A 22,292-nucleotide genomic window follows, 5' to 3' on the forward strand; every position below is an offset into this window, starting at 1 on the left:
TTCAACACGGTGAAAACAATCTTATGTAAGAAAGGTTATAACTTTATATTAAGACATCCAGCAGTACTCAAAGTATTTATTCCTGGGGAACAGAATAGACTGTTCTCGGACCCAAAGAAAGCGCAAGAAATTGCTGAACATTTGCAGGACATGAGAAGAGAGGAGGAGGAGTGACAAGAAAGATGACTGGCAAGAAAATATACAAAAATATGTAAAAATATAAAGTAAAGATAATGTTTATATAAAGATTTAAAGATGGATAAGAGAAGGGAAAGAAGAGGGGAAAAAAAGAGAGACCATTGTTATATGTATAGGAAAACAGTGTTCTCTGGTTGGGGGGAGGAGAGAATAATGGTCACTGCTTGCAAGCAAGTTCGCATACCAAATGGAAAGGGGAGTTGTGGTTGCCGTCAACGGACAAGGGGCAATCCAAGGAGGGGAAGTTCATTTGGGGTTAAAGGGTTATTGCTTGTGCGAATTGTTGGGGTATTTCATGTCTTAAGTGCTTTGTCATATATTGAGATTAAAAAGGAAAACCTAAAAAACAGTAATGGAAAAAAGGGATGGAGGTGGTGAAGAGGTGGAAAAGAAGTGAAAATAAAGATATCTTCTTTGGCTTGGCTTCGCGGACGAAGATTTATGGAGGGGGTAAAAAGTCCACGTCAGCTGCAGGCTCGTTTGTGGCTGACCAGTCCGATGCGGGACAGGCAGACACGATTGCAGCGGTTGCAAGGGAAAATTGGTTGGTTGGGGTTGGGTGTTGGGTTTTTCCTCCTTTGCCTTTTGTCAGTGAGGTGGGCTCTGCGGTCTTCTTCAAAGGAGGCTGCTGCCCGCCAAACTGTGAGGCGCCAAGATGCACGGTTTGAGGCGTTATCAGCCCACTGGCGGTGGTCAATGTGGCAGGCACCAAGAGATTTCTTTAGGCAGTCCTTGTACCTTTTCTTTGGTGCACCTCTGTCACGGTGGCCAGTGGAGAGCTCGCCATATAATACGATCTTGGGAAGGCGATGGTCCTCCATTCTGGAGACGTGACCCATCCAGCGCAGCTGGATCATCAGCAGCGTGGACTCGATGCTGTCGACCTCTGCCATCTCGAGTACCTCGACGTTAGGGGTGTGAGCGCTCCAATGGATGTTGAGGATGGAGCGGAGACAACGCTGGTGGAAGCGTTCTAGGAGCCGTAGGTGGTGCCGGTAGAGGACCCATGATTCGGAGCCGAACAGGAGTGTGGGTATGACAACGGCTCTGTATACGCTTATCTTTGTGAGGTTTTTCAGTTGGTTGTTTTTCCAGACTCTTTTGTGTAGTCTTCCAAAGGCGCTATTTGCCTTGGCGAGTCTGTTGTCTATCTCATTGTCGATCCTTGCATCTGATGAAATGGTGCAGCCGAGATAGGTAAACTGGTTGACCGTTTTGAGTTTTGTGTGCCCGATGGAGATGTGGGGGGGCTGGTAGGCATGGTGGGGAGCTGGCTGATGGAGGACCTCAGTTTTCTTCAGGCTGACTTCCAGGCCAAACATTTTGGCAGTTTCCGCAAAGCAGGACGTCAAGCGCTGAAGAGCTGGCTCTGAATGGGCAACTAAAGCGGCATCATCTGCAAAGAGTAGTTCACGGACAAGTTTCTCTTGTGTCTTGGTGTGAGCTTGCAGATATAAGATGGCCACATTGGACTATATGACTATAAACATATAACCAAGTTTAAGTGTATCCCATTGGAAAAAAAAATCACATATAATTTAAAAGACAAAGTTACAATGTTTGAAAAATCCTGGGAACCATATATGGAACATAACAGAAAGAGCAGGCCTAGGACCACCACCACCTAAAATGATAAGAAGATAAACATGATCAGATTTAATGTGAATAAGTAGATGATACGTCTTTTTTGTTTGTATTCCTTTTGTATAAAGATATTGTTTTATTGTATTTTGTATGTTCAATATTTACTGTTTTTGAAGGGGGTGGGAAGGGGGAAGGGAGGGATGGGGGAAAAAAGAGAAAATGTCACTGTGAATATTTAAAGAGAATATTTAAAGAGATGCATATTGGTTGATATGGTTCATAGTGCGATAAATAAAGAATTACAAAAAAAAACCCCGCCAAGTGCCAGTTTGGTCAGGACGCCATTGACTTCCTGGGGCACAGAATTAACAAGCACAGGGTCACACCCCTCCCTGAGAAGGTTGAGGCAGTCCAGCACTTTGCTAAACCACACACAGGAAAAGAACTGCAAGAATTCACCGGTATGTAAGCTTTTACCACAGGTTCGTACCAGCAGCGGCATGCATCTTTGCACTGATGACCAGCAAGGCAAAAGACATTGCTTGGGATGAGGAATCCTCCAGGACATTCCAGAATCCCAAAGACGCGCTGGCCAATGCCATTGTCCTGGTCCACCCTAGTAGGGAGGCACCTACCGCTCTAACTGTAGGGGGCGTGCTAGAACAACTCATCGAGGGCCAGTGGCAATCCCTGGCCTTTTTCAGCAGGCACCTCTGCCCCCCCAGAACTCAGATACAGTGTTTGACTGGGAACTGTTAGCGCTAAATCTGGCGGTGACATTTCCATTACCTTTTGGAAGGCCAGCAATTCAGGGTGTTCACTGACCACAAGCCACGGACTTTTGCTTTCCATAAGGTCTTGGACCATGTGTCCGAATTTACCACATTCAACATATCGCAGGGAAAAACAACATGGTGGCCAACACTCTGTCACGCCCCACGATTGAGTCAATACATGCCTTGTACCAAGGGGTCGATTACGAGGCCCGCTTACAGGACAGCCATCTAAGATCTCAGGGTGGAAGACATCACAGTCAGCCCAGGTAACCTGACGCTGGTGTGTGACGTTTCTACCAGCAGCCCCTGTCCCATCATTCCGGCTGCAAGCTTTCAAGGCTATCCACAACCTGGCACACCCTGCCATCTGCGCCACGGTCAAAATGGTTGCCAATAAGTTTGTCTGGCGTGGCCTCCAAAGTGTAGGTTCAGACCAAACCACCCATTCAGACTTTTGAGCCAGTGTGCCACAGGTTCAACCATGTGCACATTGACTTAGTAGGGCAATTACCAGTTTCCCATGGGGTAAGATACCTCTTGGCCATGGTTGACCGTTCCTCAAGGTGGCCGGAGTGGTCCCACTGGCACCACAGAAACCTATGCCAGGGCACTCACTGAAACATGGGTGTCCCGATTCAGGGACCAGGCCCATCTCACCTAGGACACGGAGGCACAATTCACCTCCGGGCTCTAGGCAGCGCTGGCTAATTTTCTGGGGACACAGCTCCACCACACAATGGCATATCACCCTCAAGCCAATGGGTTGGTGGAGCAGTTTCACAGGCACCCGAAGGCAGTCTTGATGGCCCAGCTCAAGGGTCCCAACTGTGTGGATGAACTGCCAGTGCAATAAAGCAATCTTCGATTTTGACTCCTCGTGTGTGTGTGTCTTCCTTCCACTCTCATTGTAGCATGTATGCTACTTACATATCTTTTCTCGAGTAGTTTGCCCTACCAATAAATAAAAACTCCACTTGACCTGCAGGAAAAAGAATCTCAGGATTGTATAATGTAATGTATGTTCTCTAACAATAAATCTAAACTTTGAATATAGAACAGTACTGCATCGGAATAGGCATATGTGTCTGTGTCAAACATGATGCCCAAATTAAATAAAAACTCAACTGCCTGTACATGATACATATCCCTCTATTCCATATCAAGAAGCCTCTAAAATGTTCCTGTTGCATCTGCTTCCACTAGTACTCCTGGCAGCCCATTGCACCTCTGTGCAAAACAAAATCTTACCCAGCATATCTACCCCTTACCTTAAATGCACGTGATGTTTTCACCCTGGGTAAAAAAGTTTCTGTCTCATAATTTTATCATGTTTTAATCTGTTCTGTACTCTTTCAAAGCCTCCACATCCTTCCTCTAGTTCAGGGGTGGCCAACCTTTTAATTTTAACATACTGCATGGCAACAGGCCATTTCGACCCACAAGTGCATACTGGCAGTGTAGGTGAATTGGGTGGCACGGACTTGTGGGGTGAAATGGCCTATTATCATGCTGTATGTCTATAAAAATTAAAAATTAAAAGTTTGGCCACCCTTGCTCTATTTGATGACCAGAATTACACACAATATTCCAAGTATAGCCTTACCAAAGCTTTAGATAGCTACCTTTATATTTGCACTCAGTGCCACACAACATACATCTTCTTTACCACCCTTTCTACTTGTGTGGTTACTTTGAATGAGCTATAGATCTAAACCCCCAGATCCCTCTGCACATCAATGTTTTTAAGAGTCCTGCCATTAATTGTATGTCTTCCTCTATGTTTAACCTCCCAAAATGCAACACCTCAGCACAGGTGACAAGGACAAATTTCTACCATTACATTTCTAAAGTGCTGTAACTGATGCATGGGGATTAATTAATTATTTTAAAATAATTTTCAAGGACTCCACTCAGTTCTCTTTCATGTTCATCTCAGTGTACTTACCCATTATCATTTAGAGGGAACTATGAAAGAACTGTGTTGACAATATGGCAGTGAATAGAGCAAATACACCCCAACTCATCCATGCTGACCAAGTAGCCTTTCTAAGGTAGTCACATTTGCCTGCACATGGCTCATATCCCTCCAAATCTTTCTCATCTTTACTCTAAATCTTTAAATTATACCCACCTCAACCACTTCCTTGGGCAGCTCATTCCATACACGTATATCTACTACGGGCTGAATGGTCTACTTCTGCTCAGTTCCTTCTAAAATATTTATCTCTCAACTTAAACATTCCTTCTAGTTTCAGGCTCTCATACTCTAGGGGAAAGTCTGTGATTATTCACTTTATCTGTGCCTAGAAAGTCACTCTTCAGGGTCCTAATCTCCAGGAAAACAGGTCTTAACCTATTAAGTCTCTCATAACTCAAAGTCTTCAGCTCTGGTAACATCCTCGTGAATTTTTTTTTGCACTTTTTCCAGTTTATTGACGTCCTTCCTTGATCATTGCAACCAGAAATGCACAACAGTATTCCCAATGTCGTTCCAAAGTCTTGCACAGCTGGGGGAAAAAATGTAGGTGCCGTCGGAATTGCTATAACGCAAGCGCTGCAAGTGAGGGGCTCTGCTGCAGAAGGACGCTCAGAGGTTGGCGACTTGCAGGCAATGAACCCCCACAAGGCCACGGACCGTTGGTGACTTGAGGTAAAATGACTCCTGACAGTCTGCAAGGTGCTGGACACTGGTTCAAGAGAACCAGGTATCAGAACCGGGATTTGAGAGAGTGCCGAGGGCGAGAAGGGCTCCTGAAGGGCCCTGGGCCTTGTCGTATCAGAGGTATGAATGAAGCTTGGGTTGCTGATGGTTTGAACTGAGGGGACTCAGTTTTGCTTCTCTTTCTCTGAATGCATAGGGCGCTGGGCAATACTAATGGTAAATCTGTGCCTTATGACAATTTTGTGTAATATGACATTTCTGTTTTATTACATGAGGGTACAGAGAAGATTTACTAAAATGTTGCCTGGATTGCAGTATATAGAATATGGAGAAAGATTGAGTAGACTGGGTCTTTATTCATTGGAGCGTCGAAGGTTGAGAGGAGATTTGATGGAGGTATTTAAAATTATGAAGGAAATAGGCTCTTTCCCTTGAGGGTAGGGGAGATTGGAATTAGGGGTCATAAATTAAGGGTTAGGGGGCAAAACTTTAGAAGTAACATAAGAGGAAGCTTCTTCACTCAGAGAGTGGGGGCTGAGTGGATTGACCTTCCAAAAGAGGTAGTTGCAGCAGGGTCAATTGTCATTTAAGAGGAGATTGGATGAGTACATGGATGTGAGGGGGTTGGAGGGTTTATGGACAGGGACCAGGTAGGTGGAACTAGTGGAGTTTCACTTAAATCGGTGCAGACTAGAAGGGCCGATATGGCCTGTTTCCGTGCTGTAATTGTTATATGGTTATAATAAATAGCAATAAATAGTATCTGATAAGAATACGATGGCCCAACCCGGTCTCAATGCACTGATCCGTGAAGGCAAGTGTGCCAAACACCTTCTTCACCACCCTGTCAACCTGTGTTACCATTTTCAGCGAACTATGCAACTGTACCCCTGGATCCCTTGATTCTCCAATACTCCCTAGGGCCCTATAATTTACGGAGCAAGTCCTGTGAGACCTACCTAATACCACACCTTGGTCTCATCCAAATAAAACTCCATCTGCCACCGTTCGGCTCACTGACATAGTTGAGTAAGATCCCAGGCAATAAATTTAGTTATTAAATTTAGGATACAAGATTGGATCAGTCCAATTCCTCTTACCCTATTAATAGAAGAGGAATTGTTGTTCTGAATGCCATCCAGCACAATTCTTACTGCCTGAATATTTTAAGTTGTTGTGTTTAAATATCTAAAACATCATTCTCTAAAAGAGAAGTAGTATAGAGTTTAACCAACATTTTAAAAGCTGATTACCTTGTGATCGTCACAGTCTCATTCGTAGAAGCATGATGTATGTAAATGTCTTATGGTGCAGTAGTGACTACATTTTCAAAGCAATTATTAGCTGTACACATTTTATGATACAAAAAAAGAAATGAACATGTCAAAATAAATTTATGGACTTTTTCTTAAAAGCACCATATCTCTCTGTCTAATTGGCCATAATGATACTGTGGCAGCCCGGCACTTCGCGCGGCAGCAGACGTGGACAGAGATCGCTAAAACGGCTCACAGGACAACGAACTGGCAGGGGTAGAGGCTGGGGCAGCATCAGACCAACAGCCCTAAAATATGTGTGTGTGTGTGTGTGTGTGTGTGTGTGTGTGTGTGTGTGTGTGTGTGTGTGTGTGTGTGTGCGCGCGCGCGCGCGCGCGCGCTCGGCTACAATACAATCGGAATCTATGATATTAACTTGATAAAATTGTTCATCAATGAGGTTTAGTATTGAAAAGCAGCCATAAAGCTCAACCTTAGTAAGTCTTCGTCCGCGAAGCCAAGCCAAAGAAAGAGTAAAGAGGAAGACAGCTTCAAGAGAGATCATGTCAGTTTAAGTATATGTATACACATATGATGGTAAATCATGAACTAATCTTTTACCTTGAGTTTGCTGCCTTGAGGTCACAGAAGTGAGTGAGTAAAGTCCGCACAACATCATTACAGACCACCTTAACGATGTCAATGTTACTCAGTCGAACACGCAGCTGCTTTACAATTTCCCAGAAGTCCTCTGAAAGCATCTGGTGCAGTTGTCCTTCATCTTTACTGATTGTTGTATACCAAGAAAGGATGTAGTCCCTATAGCTATAGTCAAACACTGAAAAACAAAACATACATACAATAAGATCACTATGGATACTGTGCATCTGAAACATAAAAATATATAATTTGCTTTAACATATTACAAATGATTGTGTAAACTTCATTGGCAACACAATTTCAATGAGAGGCACAAAAGTCACAGGACAAGGTTATCATCATTTGAGGGTGCAACTCAATTGTAGTCCTGAGTAACCAGAGGAGCCAACATTCTTGACCACTGCTACATCATCATCAAATTCGCCAACCAAGTCATCCCATTCCTGCACTTTAGAAGGTCTGATCACCTGACTGTACTACTCCCAGCGTACAAGCAGAGGCTGAGGAGTACAGCAGCATTAACAGATGTCACCGACTTCATGATTACATGTTCCCGATGTTGGGGAAACTAGGACTAGAGGCCATAGTTTAAGAATACAGGGAAGGCCCTTTAGGACAAAGATGAGAAAAACATGTTCTACCCAGAGAGTTGTGGTCTGTGGAATGCTTTGCTGCAGAAGGTGGTAGAGGCGTTATTTTTTTAATTTTTTATTTTTCACACTATAAACCATATACTGACCAAAATACATACAGACATTTTTCTCTTGAATATATAGTGTCATTTTCTCCCCTTTCCCCCCCTCCCTTCCCTCCCTCCCTCTCCCCCTTCCCATTTATTCAAAGTTCAATTTATAAGATACATTAAACCCGTTAAACAATGTCGTCACTTAATAAAAATAAACAAGAAATTTTTATCTTTTACTTTTATATACTGAGTCAGTTCATTTCATTGTCTTCTCTTTCTGTCATTTTAGGTGGTGGAGGTCCATGGTAGGATTTCTCTATTGTATTTCATGTACGGTTCCCATATTTGTTCGAATATTGTGATGTTATTTCTTAAATTATATGTTATTTTTTCTAATGGAGTACATTTATTTATTTCTATGTACAATTGTTGTATTTAGCGGTTTTAAGGATAAGTTGAAGAGGGAGTTAGATAAGGTTCTTGTGGACAGGGGAATTAAGGTTTATGGGGAGAAGGCAGGGATAAGGTACTGATAGTGGAAGATTAGCCATGATCTAAATAAATGGCGGTGCTGGTTTGATGGGCTGAATGGCCTACTCCACCACCTGTTGTCTATTGATCATTTTCTAAATGGCCAGTATTAATATCATGTGAAAAAAGAATTGCTCCAATGTTCTTCCATTCTTTTGAACCTGTTTCCTGTATGAAAGTATTTCAGGAAGTACTCCTCTTGCTTTGCTTGCTCCTTAGCTTTTTCTACTTTTCATTTGTGGTATTAAGCTCAGGACAGTCGTATTTTTAATTGGCCATCGCTTATATCTCCCACAATCTGAGTCCCTGGAAAATGAGTCCCTAGAATAGACCCATAGAACACTACAGCACAGAAAACAGGTCATACAATGCATGCATTCATACAGTATAAAACTGAAATAAATGAATATTCATTCACCCCCCTTTCAAAGTCTGCCAACTACTTCACACAACATCAATTGAAGTGCTGCCAATTGTGCCAGAACTATGCGCTGGTGCTAAACATGCCCCTGTCTGCAGGCGGACCGCGCACACGCCAACCAGCCCCAGTAACTAACCTGTCGCGCATGCGTCGGCCGGCCCCAGAACTCCTATCCATTGTGCATGCGCACAAGAATAAAGATGGCCAGACCCAGCCAATGGACCCCAAACTCTAAGCTAATAAAGCAAGTACACATTTGCACAATTGGCCTCCACATCAGATGACTGGCCACCCCCTGACAGCGCCCCTCTGAGGTCTATGTCCTAGGCGGCTGCCTCATTCTAGCGCTGGCCCTGGCCATCATGAAGTTCCCTCAATCAAGGACATTTAATATTTTTCATTAAGGATTTTCAATCAATATGGAGTTGCAAACTAAAATCAAAGAAACATATTCTATGAGCCCAGAGGACACCAAATCCCAGCAGCAATAAGCATTCATCAAGTCAAATGGTCACTTAAACAAAAGTTGTTTTTAAATATCTTTAAACATGAAAACAGAATCACACTTTAACTTATCACTATTGTCTTAACTAATCTAACTTAGCCCCCTTCTAATGTAATGTGTGTGTAAGTTCAGAAAAGTTCTTTGATTGACAGTCCAATCTAACTTCTCATTCCTCCAAGTTCACTGGTTGCAGGCAATTCTTATACTGTGCACAGAATCTAACATTTATAAAGTTCACCAGGTTTCGGTGCTTGAAAGCTAAATGGTTACTGCTCAGGAAGGATCTTGTCAGTTTTCAGAGAGAGATTTGTTGTACTCTGGACACCCACAACTGATTTCTTTTTTAATCAGCTGCTCCAGTGTCTTGCCGAAGAAACTTTTTTTTTAGAATTTTTTATTTTTCACATTGTGAACCATATCAACCAAAATATATTCAAATGTTTCTCATTAAATATACACGGTAGCATTCTCTCCCTTTTTCCCCCTACCTTCCCTCCCCCCTTCCCACCCCCCTCCAAAACCAATAAAAATTCAACATATACAATACAATAAAATCATTAAACAATGTCATCACACAATGAAAATTAAACAAGAAAAATGTGTCATCTAATTTTACACACTGGATCAAGTCGTTTTGTCTTATCATTTTAGGGGGTGGAGGTTCGAGGCAAGCCCTCTCTGCTATGTTCCATGTAAGGTTCCCAAATTTGTTCAAATACTGTGACTTTATTTTTTTAATTATATGTTATTTTTTTCCAATGGAATACATTTATTCATTTCCATGTATCATTGCTGTATTCTCAGGCTCTCTTCCATTTTCCAAGTTGACATTATACATTTTTTTGCTACTGCTCAGGCTATCATAATAAATCTTTTTTGTGCTTTATCTAATTTGATGCCTAATTCCTTACTTCTTATATTACTTAGAAGAAAGATCTCTGGATTTTTGGCATGTTGTTTTTTGTAATTTTATTTAATACCTGATTTAGATCTTCCCAAAACATTTTCACTTTCTTACATGCCCAAATTGCATGTACTGTTGTTCCCATTTCCTTCTTACAGCGAAAACATCTATCTGAAAATGTTGAATCCCATTTTTTTTAACTTTTGGGGTGTGATATATAACCTGTGTAACCAATTATACTGTATAATGCGTAACCTTGTGTTTATTATATTCTTCATAGTTCCAGAACATAACTTTTCCCATGTTCCATTTTTTATCTTTATGTTTAAATCCTTTTCCCACTTTTGTTTGGATTTATAGATTATTTCATCATTTTCCTTATATTTCAGTTTCATGTACATATGTGGCGGCTCACGACAAGGCAGGCAAACTGGCCCCACTTGTTCGTTATAAATCTTTTAATTATCATTGTGTCTGTAATCACATATTCAAAGCTGCTTCCTTCAGGTAATTTCAGTCTGCTTCCCAATTTATCCTTTAAATAAGCTTTTAGCTGATGATATGCAAACATTGCACCATGAGTTATTCCATATTTGTACTTCAACTGTTCAAATGTTAATAAATTATTTCCCAAAAAACAATTTTCTATTCTTTTGATTACTTTTCTCTCCCATTCTCTAAAGGAAAGGTTATCTCTTGTCAAAGGGATTAGTGGGTTTTACATCAATAGTAATTTTGGTATTTGGTCATTCGTTTTTTTTTTCCTTTCTAAATGGATCTTCTTCCATATATTGAGTAAATGGTGCAGTACTGGTGAGCTTTTATATTGCACCAGCTTTTCATCCCACTTATAAAGTACATGTTCCGGTACCTTCTCCCCTATTTTATCTAGTTCTATCTTAGTCCAGTCTGATTTTTCCCTTGTCTGGTAAAAATCTGATAAATACTTTAATTGGGTGGCTCTATAATAATTTTTAAAGTTTGGTAACTGCAAACCACCTTGGTTCTACCTCTCTGTTAATTTATCTAACGCTATCCTTGGTTTCCCACCTTTCCACAAGAATTTCCTTATTATTCTCTTTAGTTCAAGAATTTCTCTGTTAAGGGAATTGGCAACGATTAAAGTAAGTATTGTATCCTTGGGAAGACATTAATTTTAATGCAATTTACCCTCCCTATCAACATTAGTGGTAAATCTTTCCCATGTTCTAAGTCTTCCTGCAATTTCTTTATTAGTGGCTGATAATTTAGTTTGTACAGGTTGCTTAAGTTATTATCTAAACTAATACCTAGGTATCGGATTGCTTGTGTTTGCCATTTAAATGGTGATTCTTTTTTAAATTCTGTATAATCTGCGTTACTCATTGGCATCACTTCACTTTTATTTACTTTGATCTTGTACCCCGTTATTTCTCCATACTCCTTCAATTTCTTATGTAATTCTTTTATTGATATTTCTGGTTCCGTTACTATGATGTCGTCTGCAAATAAGCTGATTTTATATTCCTTCTCTTTTATTTTTACCCCTTTTATTTGATTTTCTGTTCTTATCAGTTCTTATCAGTTCTGCCAATGGTTCTATTGCTAAAGCGAACAGTGAGGGGGATAATGGACATCCCTGTCTAGTTGACCTACTTAATTTAAATTGGCTTGATACATATCCATTGGCTGTCACCTTCGCCAATGCTTTAATCCAATTAATATATTTTTCTGGTAGATTGAACCTCTGTAATACTTTAAATAAATAGTTCCACTCTACCCTGTCAAAGGGTTTTTTTGTGTCTAAAGCAACAGCCACTGTTGGCTTCTTATTTCCTTGAACTGCATGAATTAGATCAATAAGTTTACAGACATTATCCACTGTTTGTCTGTTCTTAATAAATCAAGTTTGATCTTGTTTTACTATGTTTGGTACACAATCGGCCAATCTACATGCTAATAATTTCGCTATTATCTTATAATCTGAATTAAGTATGATGCAGGTGTTAGTGGATCCTTCCCCGTCTTTGGTATTACTGTAATTATTGCGGGAGGCGGCGGCCCCAGTCCAAGCACAGGGAGAGCAGCAGCGGCCCCGGCCCCGGTCTGGGTGAAGGGTAGACGGCGGCGGCCTCGATCCGGGCAGGAGCAAGGGGGAGACGGCGGCCCCGGCCTCGGTCGAGTGGGGCAGGGGGAGGCCCCGATCCGGGCAGAGAGTGGGAGGCGGCGGCCCCAGTCCAGGCACAGGGTGAGCTGCGGCGGCCTCGGCCCCGGTCCGGGCAGTATGGACCGACCTAGGAGGGGAGGCAGGCCCCTCCAGCCCGGGTAAGAAACCTGCATAGGAGAAGGCCACTCCGATATAAAACCTACGACCCAAGGACCTCGCTGCCACGTCCCAGCTTGCTTGGCCACGGCACACGAACCATGGATGCAAAGGGTGGGGCCAGTACTGCGCGCACTGCACTCCACCTAAAAGCTCCTTTGCGCAGGCCCGAGGACAGGTCCTGCAGCTGACGTGGACTTTTTACCCCCTCCATAAATCTTCGTCCGCGAAGCCAAGCCAAAAAATTATTGCTGTCTTACATGAATCTGTTAAGTTTTGTGTTTCTTCTATCTGGTTCATTACTCCCAGGAGAGGAGGAATTAATAACTCTTTAAATGTTTTACAGAATTCTATTGGGAATCCATCCTCTCCAGGTGTTTTATTGGTTGGCAGCTTTTTTAATAAATCCTATACTTCCTCTATTTCAAATGGTTTTATCAGTTTCTTTTGCTCTTCTTGCAATTTCAGCAGTTCAATTTTAGCTAAAAACTCTTCTATTTTATCATCTTTCCCCTTGTTCTCAGTTTGGTATAATTGTTCATAAAATTCCTTAAAGTTTTCATTAATCTCTATTGGGTTATATGTAATTTGTTTGTCCTTTTTCCTTGATGCCAATACAGTTCTTTTAGCTTTTTCTGTTTTAAGTTGCCAGGCTAATATTTTATGTGTTTTTTCTCCCAGTTCGTAATACTTTTGCTTTATTTTCATTACATTCTTCTCCACCTTATACGTTTGTAATGTTTCGTATTTTATTTTTTTGTCTGCCAATTCTCTCCTTTTTGTTATATCATCCCTTTTTACTAGTTCCTTTTCTGTATTTACTATCTCCCCTTCCAACTGCTCTATTTCCCGATTTAGTCCTTTTTCATCTTAGTTACATAACTTATTATCTGCCCTCTAATGAAGGCTTTCATTGCATCCCATAATATAAATTTGTCTTTCACTGATTCTGTATTTATTTTAAAATATGTTTTAATTTGATGTTCAATAAACTCTCTAAATTCATGCCTTTTAAGTAAAATGGAGTTTAACCTCCATCTATATGTTCTTGGTGGGATGTCCTCCAGTTCTATTGCTAATAACAGGTGTGAATGATCAGATAACAATCTAGCTTTATACTCAGTTTTCCTAACTCTCCCTTGAATATGGGCCGACAACAAAAACATATCAATCCTTGAGTATGTTTTATTCCTACTCGAATAATATGAGTATTCCTTCTCCCTTGGGTGCTGCCTCCTCCATATATCCATAAGTTTCATTTCCTGCATTGATTTAACCATAAATTTGGCCACTTTATTCTTTTTGCTAGTCTTTTGTCCAGTTTTATCCAACATTGGATCCAAATTAAGGTTAAAATCCCCTCCTATCAATATATTTCCTTGCGTATCTACAACCTCAAAATATATCTTGCATAAACTTTCGATCCTCCTAATTAGGTGCATATATATTGATCAAATTCCAGAATTCTGAATATATCTGACACTTTATCATTACATACCTCATTGCTGGATCTATTATTTCCTCCTCTATTTTGATTGGTACATTTTTATTGATTAATATAGCTACACCTATAGCTTTCGAATTATATAATGCTGCTGCTCTGTGTCCTACCCAGTCTCTCTTTAATTTGTTATGTTCCACTTCAGTTATATGCGTTTCCTGCACAAATGGGATATCTATTTTTTTTCTTTTTTCAGTAAATTTAATAGCCTCTTCCTTTTAATTTAGTTATGTATTCCATTAATGTTTATAGTCATATAGTTCAATGTAGTCATCTCATATCTTGTTTACACCTCATTTCCGCTTCCTCACCACCACCATCCCCCTTTTCATCTCTCCCTTTTCCCTTTTTAAACTCAATGTAGGACAACATATTTAAAACATAAAATACTCGAACAACTCCCACATCCAATATTCCCTTAACCCCAAATATCCACCCCTCCCCCTCTCTGAGTTGCCCCTTATCCATTGCCGGGCAACTACAACTCCCTTTCCATTTGGATTGCGAACCTGTTCGCAAGCGTCAACTGATTTCGCAGTGACGGTTATTCTCTCCCCCCCAACAAACACTTTTTTTACACTATAAAAGTTCTCCCTTTTTTCCCCCCTTACTTCCTTCCTTCCCTTCTCTTTCCTTCTTTAGTTTCTTTACATATACACTGTTTTTTACATCTTTATATATATTTTATCACCATTCTTCATTCTTGTTACATCTCTTCATCTCTCCTTCTGCCCTGCAAGCGTTCTGCAAATTCTTCTGCTTCCTCCGGATCCGAGAACAGTCTGTTTTGCTCCCCCGGGATAAATATTTTAAGCACAGCTGGATGTCTTAAAATTAATTTATAACCTTTTTTCCATAGGATCGATTTTGCTGTATTAAACTCCTTCCTCTTTAAGAGTTCAAAACTTATGTCTGGGTAAAAAAAAATTTTTTGACCCTTGTATTCCAATGGTTTATTGTCTTCTCTAATTTTATTCCTTCCCCACTCCAGTATATTTTCTATTGTCGTACATCTCAAAAACTTTACCAAAATGGATCTTGGTTTTTGATGTGTCTGTGGTTTCGGAGCTAGTGTTCTGTGTGCCCTATTTCCATTCCTTCCTGCATTTCTGTCCTTCCCAGGACCTTCGGGATCCATTCTTTCATAAATTCCTTCATATCTGTGCCTTTTTCATCTTCCTTTATGCTCATTATTTTTATGTTGTTTCGCCCACTATAATTTTGCAATATATCAATTTTCTGAGCTAACAACTCTTGTGTCTCTTTAATTTTTTCATCACTTTCTTCTAATTTTCCTCTTATGTCGTTTACTTCCATTTCTACAGCCGTTTCTCGTTCTTCCATATTTTCTACTCTTTTCCCTATTTCTCTCATGACTAGCTCTAATCTTTGCATCTTATCTTCTGTTCTTTTCATTTTTCTTTTAATTGCCCTAAATTCTAATGACAACCATTCTTTTAATGCTATCATTTGTTCTTCAAAAAATGTTTTTATCTGTATTCTGTCCATCTGTTTTACCTTCTATCTCTCTGTGAAGATCTTGGTCTTCTTCTGCATCTGTACCTCTTTTTGTGTCTTCTTTTCTTCTTCTGATGAGTAGCTTGTCTCATTTTGTCGGGTCTCTTCTTGCTTGGCCTCTTGCTGTTGGTTCTCTTCTTCTGAGCTGCTCATCTGTTGAGCCTCCTGCTGCTGCTCCTCTTTCCTTTCACCCCGTTGACTTTCTTTCTCACCTGGTACTTCACTCCCTCTCCTTCCGCTTTCCGCATCTTCCAGCTGAGAGCCCTGGTGTCGGGCATCCCTCAGCTGGTCGCGCTGTGGTTGCCTGCTCTTCGGCTGAGCAGTTTCTTTTTACCTTTGATTGCGACTCTTCACGCATGCACGTGTTGCGCACTTTTGTTTGGCTCAGAGAGCCATTTTTGCAGTCCACCGGTCAGGAGGGTCACGACTCCACGGGGCCGTCACCAACCTTGGAGATCGGGCGCTCTTCTCCACCATGGCTCCCTGTTCCTTCATGCAGGTAAGGCCTTCTTTTTTTTTCCGGTGTTTTTTTCTTCTTTTTTCCCCCCTTGTTTTTACTTTTTTCTTCTTAGGTGCCATTTTCGTTCTCTTCTCTGCAACTTTATCTTTTATTCCTTATATTTTGTATTGATTGAAATTTGTCTTTTTCTTAACTTTTTTTCTTCTTTTCTGGAGAAGGCTGGTTTTACCCTACCGGCCACTACTCCATCACATGACTCCTCCGCTTGCCGAAGAAACTTGACCCCTCAGGGTTCTCCAGATGATAATCTCTTTCTTTCAGGTCACGTCAGAGTTCTTTTTTGTTTCTCTTATTTCAAGTGAAACATTAGACAGCCAGTCCTCTTCTCTTGCATGAGCCACAAGGACTTTGACCAGGCTGAACTAAGAACTCACAACCTGTCTTCCAAATGGGGTTTTCTACAAACTTGCCCTGTTCTAGTCCCAGCTACTGTGGCTAACTGTCAGACAGTAGAACTGATCTTTCTCTCTCTCTGAGAAAAAAACCTGTTTGACTCGCTCTGCTTGCAAAACCATATGACCCTCCTAGAACAGTAAGTTCCACTCCAGATAATATGTGGCTCTGACAAGTTATTTTTCAGCTGTTGCCTTTTTGTAAACAACAATCCATTAGTGAAGTCTCTTGGCCACTCCAAATCTTTTGCAAAGGCTCTGGGGCTGACATGTCTAGCATGAGCAGAGCTCTAGTATTTTAAATAAAATCTGTTTTAAAGTGTTTGTATGTGACCTACACTAAAAAACCTGCCCAAATTTATCTCCCAAAAACATATCTATATACAAAACAAACACAATATAATCTCTCACTCATCACAGATATATACAATACCAAAAGTGAACTACATGCTGATATATAAAGAAAGGAAGTATCACTGCATTATCACAATTATCAAATTCTGCACTATCGTTTATAAATACAAAATTACACACCGTGCCAAATCTTAAAAGTAGCAAACAGAAAAGAAAGAAAAAGAGGAAAGACCCCCCCTCCCCCAAAGGAAAAGGAAAAAAGAAAAAGGGGTTATTCTCCCATATGAGGTAACAAAATCATGTTTTCCAAAAGCATTAATTACATATAGATGAGACATTACGTGATTCATCCAGAGCTTTCTTCCTCCCTGAAGAGATAAATGTCTTGACATAAACATCACTAGGAATGCAGGTTCCATATTCTTAAAAACATGTTGTAGCAATTTCTGAGGTTACAAGTAATCTTCTCCAGAGGAAAAACAACTATGCATTTCTGACATCCAGCAGGTCAGACTCAGTTGGGAATCAGATTTCCAAGTAATGGCTACGCATTTCCTATCCACCGCTAAGGCAAGTTTAACAAATTTCAATTGTTATTTCGGCAGCCACATTTTAGATCTTATATCTGCTAATTTCCCCCAATAAAAACAATTCTGGCACCTGAGGGTATCAAAATTCTGGTAATTTGTTCCAGGAAATTCTCCCCAAATCTTCCCAGAAGGATCTCACCTTAGAATATGACCACGTTGAAAGCAAAGAGATCCCTATATCCTGACCGCATCAAAAACTTAAATTGGATAATTTAGATTTCAATTTATTTAATTTTTGCAGAGTGAATTGCAGCTGATGCAAAAAATTATATTGCACCAGCTTATACCTTACATTAATTGTATTCCTCATGCTGTCCTGATATAGGTCAGACCAGCAAAATTGATCCATTTCTATACCCAAATCTGATTCCCATCTCTCTCTTAACTTATCAGCTCTCGTTTAGGAGCTTCTGCCTGAAGTAAGAAATACATTTTGATATTAATTTCTTTCCAACCAGTGTCTCCATTTCAGTACATTGTGATAACGTCAGTGCTGGACCTAATTTATCCCTTAAATAAGATCTTAACTGAAGATAGCAGAAAAAGGATGTATTTAAAATCCAAACTTATTCCTGATTTGTTCAAATGCCATAAATTGTCTCTACTCAAAACAATCTTCGATATATTTGATCCCATTCCGAGTCCAAGTTTCTATAATTTGTTATCAACTGTTAATGGAATTAATTAACTTTAAGCTAAGGGTGTTTGGGTGTGAGCACCCCACCCCCACCCCCCCCCCCACACACACACACACACACACAAACACACACCAATTTGACCATTGAGTTTATTCCAAATTGCAATAACATTATTTAATAAGGGGGCTTCCTGAGGACCAGATAGTAATTTAGAATTCCATTTATATATAAATTTTTCAGCCATCGTCTCACCAACTTTATGGAGTTCCAATTTTACCCAAGACGACTTGTCTCCTCCATCAAAGAGAAAGTTGACAAACTTCATTTGGGTTGCTCAATAATTTTTTTTTAAAGTCTAGGACCGTTAATCCTCCCAGTTCATAATTCCATCTTAATTTACCAATAGAGACTCTGGGAAACTTACCCTGTCGCAGAAACTTCCTAATATATTTATTTAAATTCTGAAAGAATTGTTGTGGTACTAAAACAGGTAGATTTTGGAAAAGATATTGTAATTTAGGCAATATATTCATTTTAATACAATTGACCGTTTCAATCAAAGTAATTGGAAGAGTTATCCATTTATTTAAATCATCCTCAATTTTCCAAAGCAAGGGAAAATAATTCAACATATAAATTCTGTAAGTTATTATCTATCTTAATACCTAAATATTTTATCCCATTAAGTGGCCACTTAAATTGAGAGGCAGTTTGTGGATAATGTTAGCAGATTGCTCAGTATTATCCATCTGCCACAAACAAGAGACGAATTGAGTGCTGCTCTGGCCTGAGATGCAGAGAAAGCTTTCAACTGACTTGAATGGGACTACATAAAATTTTGGGAAAATTTTGACTAGGAGAGATATTTATTAATTGAGCCTAAAGTGAAAGTAATCACTAATAGCCAAATGTCATCAGTGTTCCCATTATCCAGATCTAGTAGTCAAGGTTGCCCATTATCTCCAGCCCTTTTCGTCCTGGCTATCGAACAGTTAGCAGAATTTATCCATCAAGATCCCATCAGAAAAGGCTTCAGGATTAACCAGGAAGAATATAAAATCAATCTATTTGCTGATAATGTATCTGACAGACCCAATGAGTTCATTTGAAAAACTGCAGTCTAAATTTGAATTTTTCCGGACTTTCTCAGACTATAAAGTTAATTGGGATAAAAGTGAAGTTATGCCACTTACAGGTGGGAATTATGATCACGTTATAAGAGACCATCAAGGATATCTTTAAGAGACTATCTCAAGAAAGCAGTCTCTATCATCCTCACCACTCAGGCCATGACCTCCTCTCACCTGCTATCAAAAGGAAGGAGATACAGGAGCCTGAAGACAAACATTCAGTGTTATAAAAAAGTTTCTGCCCGTCTGCCATCAGATTTCCAAATGGACAATAAACAACTACTATCAAAAGGAAGGAGTTACAGGAGCCTGAAGACAAACATTCAGTGTTATAAAAAAACAGTTTCTGCCAGTCTGCCATCAGATTTCCAAATGGACAATAAACCACAGATGCTATCTCACTTTTTTTGCTTCATTTGCACTAATTATTTATTTTAAATAGTGTACTTATTGCAATTTTTGCACCTATAAATGCACGAGAATCATGCTGCAAAACAACAAATTTCATGACACATTTTCATGACCACAAACCTGTTTCTGATAGTCCAAATGGTACAGCCTATATTCTTCATCACTTAACATTTGAGCTTCCTCATACATAAATGAACAGGATTAAATATCAATGACCTTATTTAGAGAATATCTGGCTCAGTTGGTAATAGTCAAAGAATCAATTAATTGTGGCTTTGCCTGGTATTGAGTATCTATAGTAGGATAAGGAGCAGCTGCATTCACAGAGTCAAACAGTAGAATGGTTGGGGGGTGGGAGCAAAATAGTACAGAGCAGTAAGGAAAAGGTTAGAATGCAAACAAAGAAAGTTTGTAGTAAGTATTTGAATATTGATGGGCAAGTGATAGAGAAAGGAAATGCTCTGGAAGAAGATGAAGGGCAATTGGCAGGAAAAGGAAATAATGTTGTTATTAAAGATGAGGGAAAACAGGAATTAAGAATTGGGAAATCTCTGAAATTCATATATTTTAATGCCAGGAGTATTGTAAAAAAGGTGGATGAGCTGAAGGTGTGGATTGATACTTGAAAGTATGATGTGGTAGCGATTAGTGAGACATGGTTGCAGGAGGGATGTGATTGGCAACTAAATATCCCTGGGTTTCGTTGCTTTAGGTGTGATAGAGTTGGAGGGGCAAGAGGAGGTGGTGTTGCATTGCTTGCCAGGGAGAATATTACAGCGGTGCTTAGGCAGGATAGATTAGAGGGCTCGTCCACGGACGCTATTTGGGTGGAACTGAGGAGTGGGAAAGGAGAGGTTACACTTGTAGGGGTGTATTATAGACCACCCGGAGGGGACCGAGACCTAGAGGAGCAAATCTGTAGGGAGATAGTGGATATTTGTGATAAGCACAGGGTTGTAATTATGGGAGATTTTAATTTTCCACATATAGATTGGGAAACACATTCTGTGAAAGGGCTGGATGGGTTAGAGTTTGTGAAATGTGTGCAAGATAGTTTTTTACAACAATATGTAGAGGTGCCGACCAGAGAAGGAGCAGTGTTAGATCTACTGTTGGCAAATGGGATGGGTCAAGTGACGGAGGTTAGTGTTGGCGAGCACGTCGGGTCCAGTGATCATAATGCCATCAGCTTCAATGTCATTATGGAAAGAGATAAGTCAGGGCCAAGGGTTGAGGTTTTTGATTGGGGAAAAGCTAGATTTGAGGAGATGCGAAAGGACTTGCAGGGTGTGCATTGGGACAATTTGTTTTATGGGCAGGATGTAGTAGAGAGATGTAAGTCTTTTAAAGATCAGATTTTGAGAGTGCAAAACCTTTATGTTCCTGTTAGGTTAAAAGGAGGGGCAAAAGGTTTGAGAGAGCCGTGGTTTTCAAGGAATATTGGAAACTTGGTTCGAAGAAAAAGGGAGGCGTACATTAGGTATAAGAAGCATGGAATTAAGGAGATGTTTGAAAAATACATTGAATGTAAGAGGAATCTTAAGAGAGAAATTAGGAAAGCTAAAAGAAGGTATAAGGAGACTATAGCAAGCAGGGTGAAAATTAATCCAAAAGGTTTTTACAAATATGTTAATGGTAAAAAGAAAGCGAGAGACAAAATTGGTCCCTTAGAGAATCAGAGCGGAAAACTGTGTGTGGAGCCTAGAGAAATGGGGGAGATATTGAACAGTTTCTTTTCTTCGGTATTCACCAAGGAGAAGGATATTGGGATATGTGAGATAAAAAAAGCAAATTGGGTAAATATGGAGAATATAGTGATTACGAAAGATGTAGTGTTAGGGCTTTTGAGGAATATAAAGGTGGATAAGTCTCCGGGACCAGACAGGATCTTCCCCAGGACATTGAGAGAAGTAAAGGAGGAAATAGCAGAGGCTCTGACAGTAATTTTCCAAATGTCATTAGAGATGGGGATAGTGCCGGAAGATTGGCATATTGCGCATGTGGTTCCGTTATTTAAAAAGGGCTCAAGGAGGAAGCCTGGCAATTATCGGCCTGTAAGTTTGACGTCTGTGGTAGGTAAATTAATGGAGAAAGTTCTTAGAGATAGTACTTATAAATATCTGGATAGACAGGGTCTGATCAGGAGCACTCAACACGGATTTGTGGGCAGAAGGTCCTGTTTGACCAATCTGATTGAATTTTTTGAAGAGGTGACTAGGAATGTGGATGAGGGTAGCGCGGTGGATGTTGACTATATGGACTTCAGTAAGGCCTTCGATAAGGTACCACATGGAAGGTTAGTTAGGAAGGTGCAGTCTTTAGGTATAAATTTTGAGATAGTCAAATGGATTGAACATTGGCTGAAAGGGAGAGGCCAGAGAGTGGTAGTGGAAAATTGTCTGTCAGGTTGGAGGCCGGTGACCAGTGGTGTGCCTCAGGGATCTGTATTGGGCCCATTGTTGTTCGTTATATACATTAATGATCTAGATGATGGGGTGGTGAATTGGATTAGTAAATATGCAGACGATACTAAGATAGGCGGAATAGTGGATAATGAAGAAGGTTTTCAAGGATTGCAGAGGGATTTGGGCTGCTTAGAAAAGTGGGCTGAAAAATGGCAGATGGAATTTAATGCTGATAAGTGTGAGGTGCTTCATTTTCGTAAGAAGAATCAGAACAGGACATACGTAGTAAATGGGAGAGCATTGATGAATACAGAAGTGCAGAAGGATTTAGGAGTAACGGTACATCGTT

The 22,292-nt window shown here is 40.2% G+C and overlaps 1 protein-coding gene across 6 annotated transcripts in view; it reads right to left on the bottom strand.

Annotated features, from left to right (window-relative positions):
• Positions 1 to 22,292, bottom strand: part of snx25 (sorting nexin 25) — a 367,103-nt gene that overhangs the window by 265,125 nt on the left and 79,686 nt on the right. For all 6 annotated transcript variants that reach the window (XM_069939621.1, XM_069939646.1, XM_069939613.1 and 3 more), the window contains exon 3: positions 7,098 to 7,314. In XM_069939621.1, the coding sequence (XP_069795722.1) occupies positions 7,098 to 7,314 (217 nt within the window). The remainder of the gene's footprint in view (positions 1 to 7,097; positions 7,315 to 22,292) is intronic.

Source organism: Narcine bancroftii, chromosome 1 (genome assembly GCF_036971445.1).
Source record: "Narcine bancroftii isolate sNarBan1 chromosome 1, sNarBan1.hap1, whole genome shotgun sequence".
Classification (NCBI taxonomy): Eukaryota; Metazoa; Chordata; class Chondrichthyes; order Torpediniformes; family Narcinidae; genus Narcine; species Narcine bancroftii.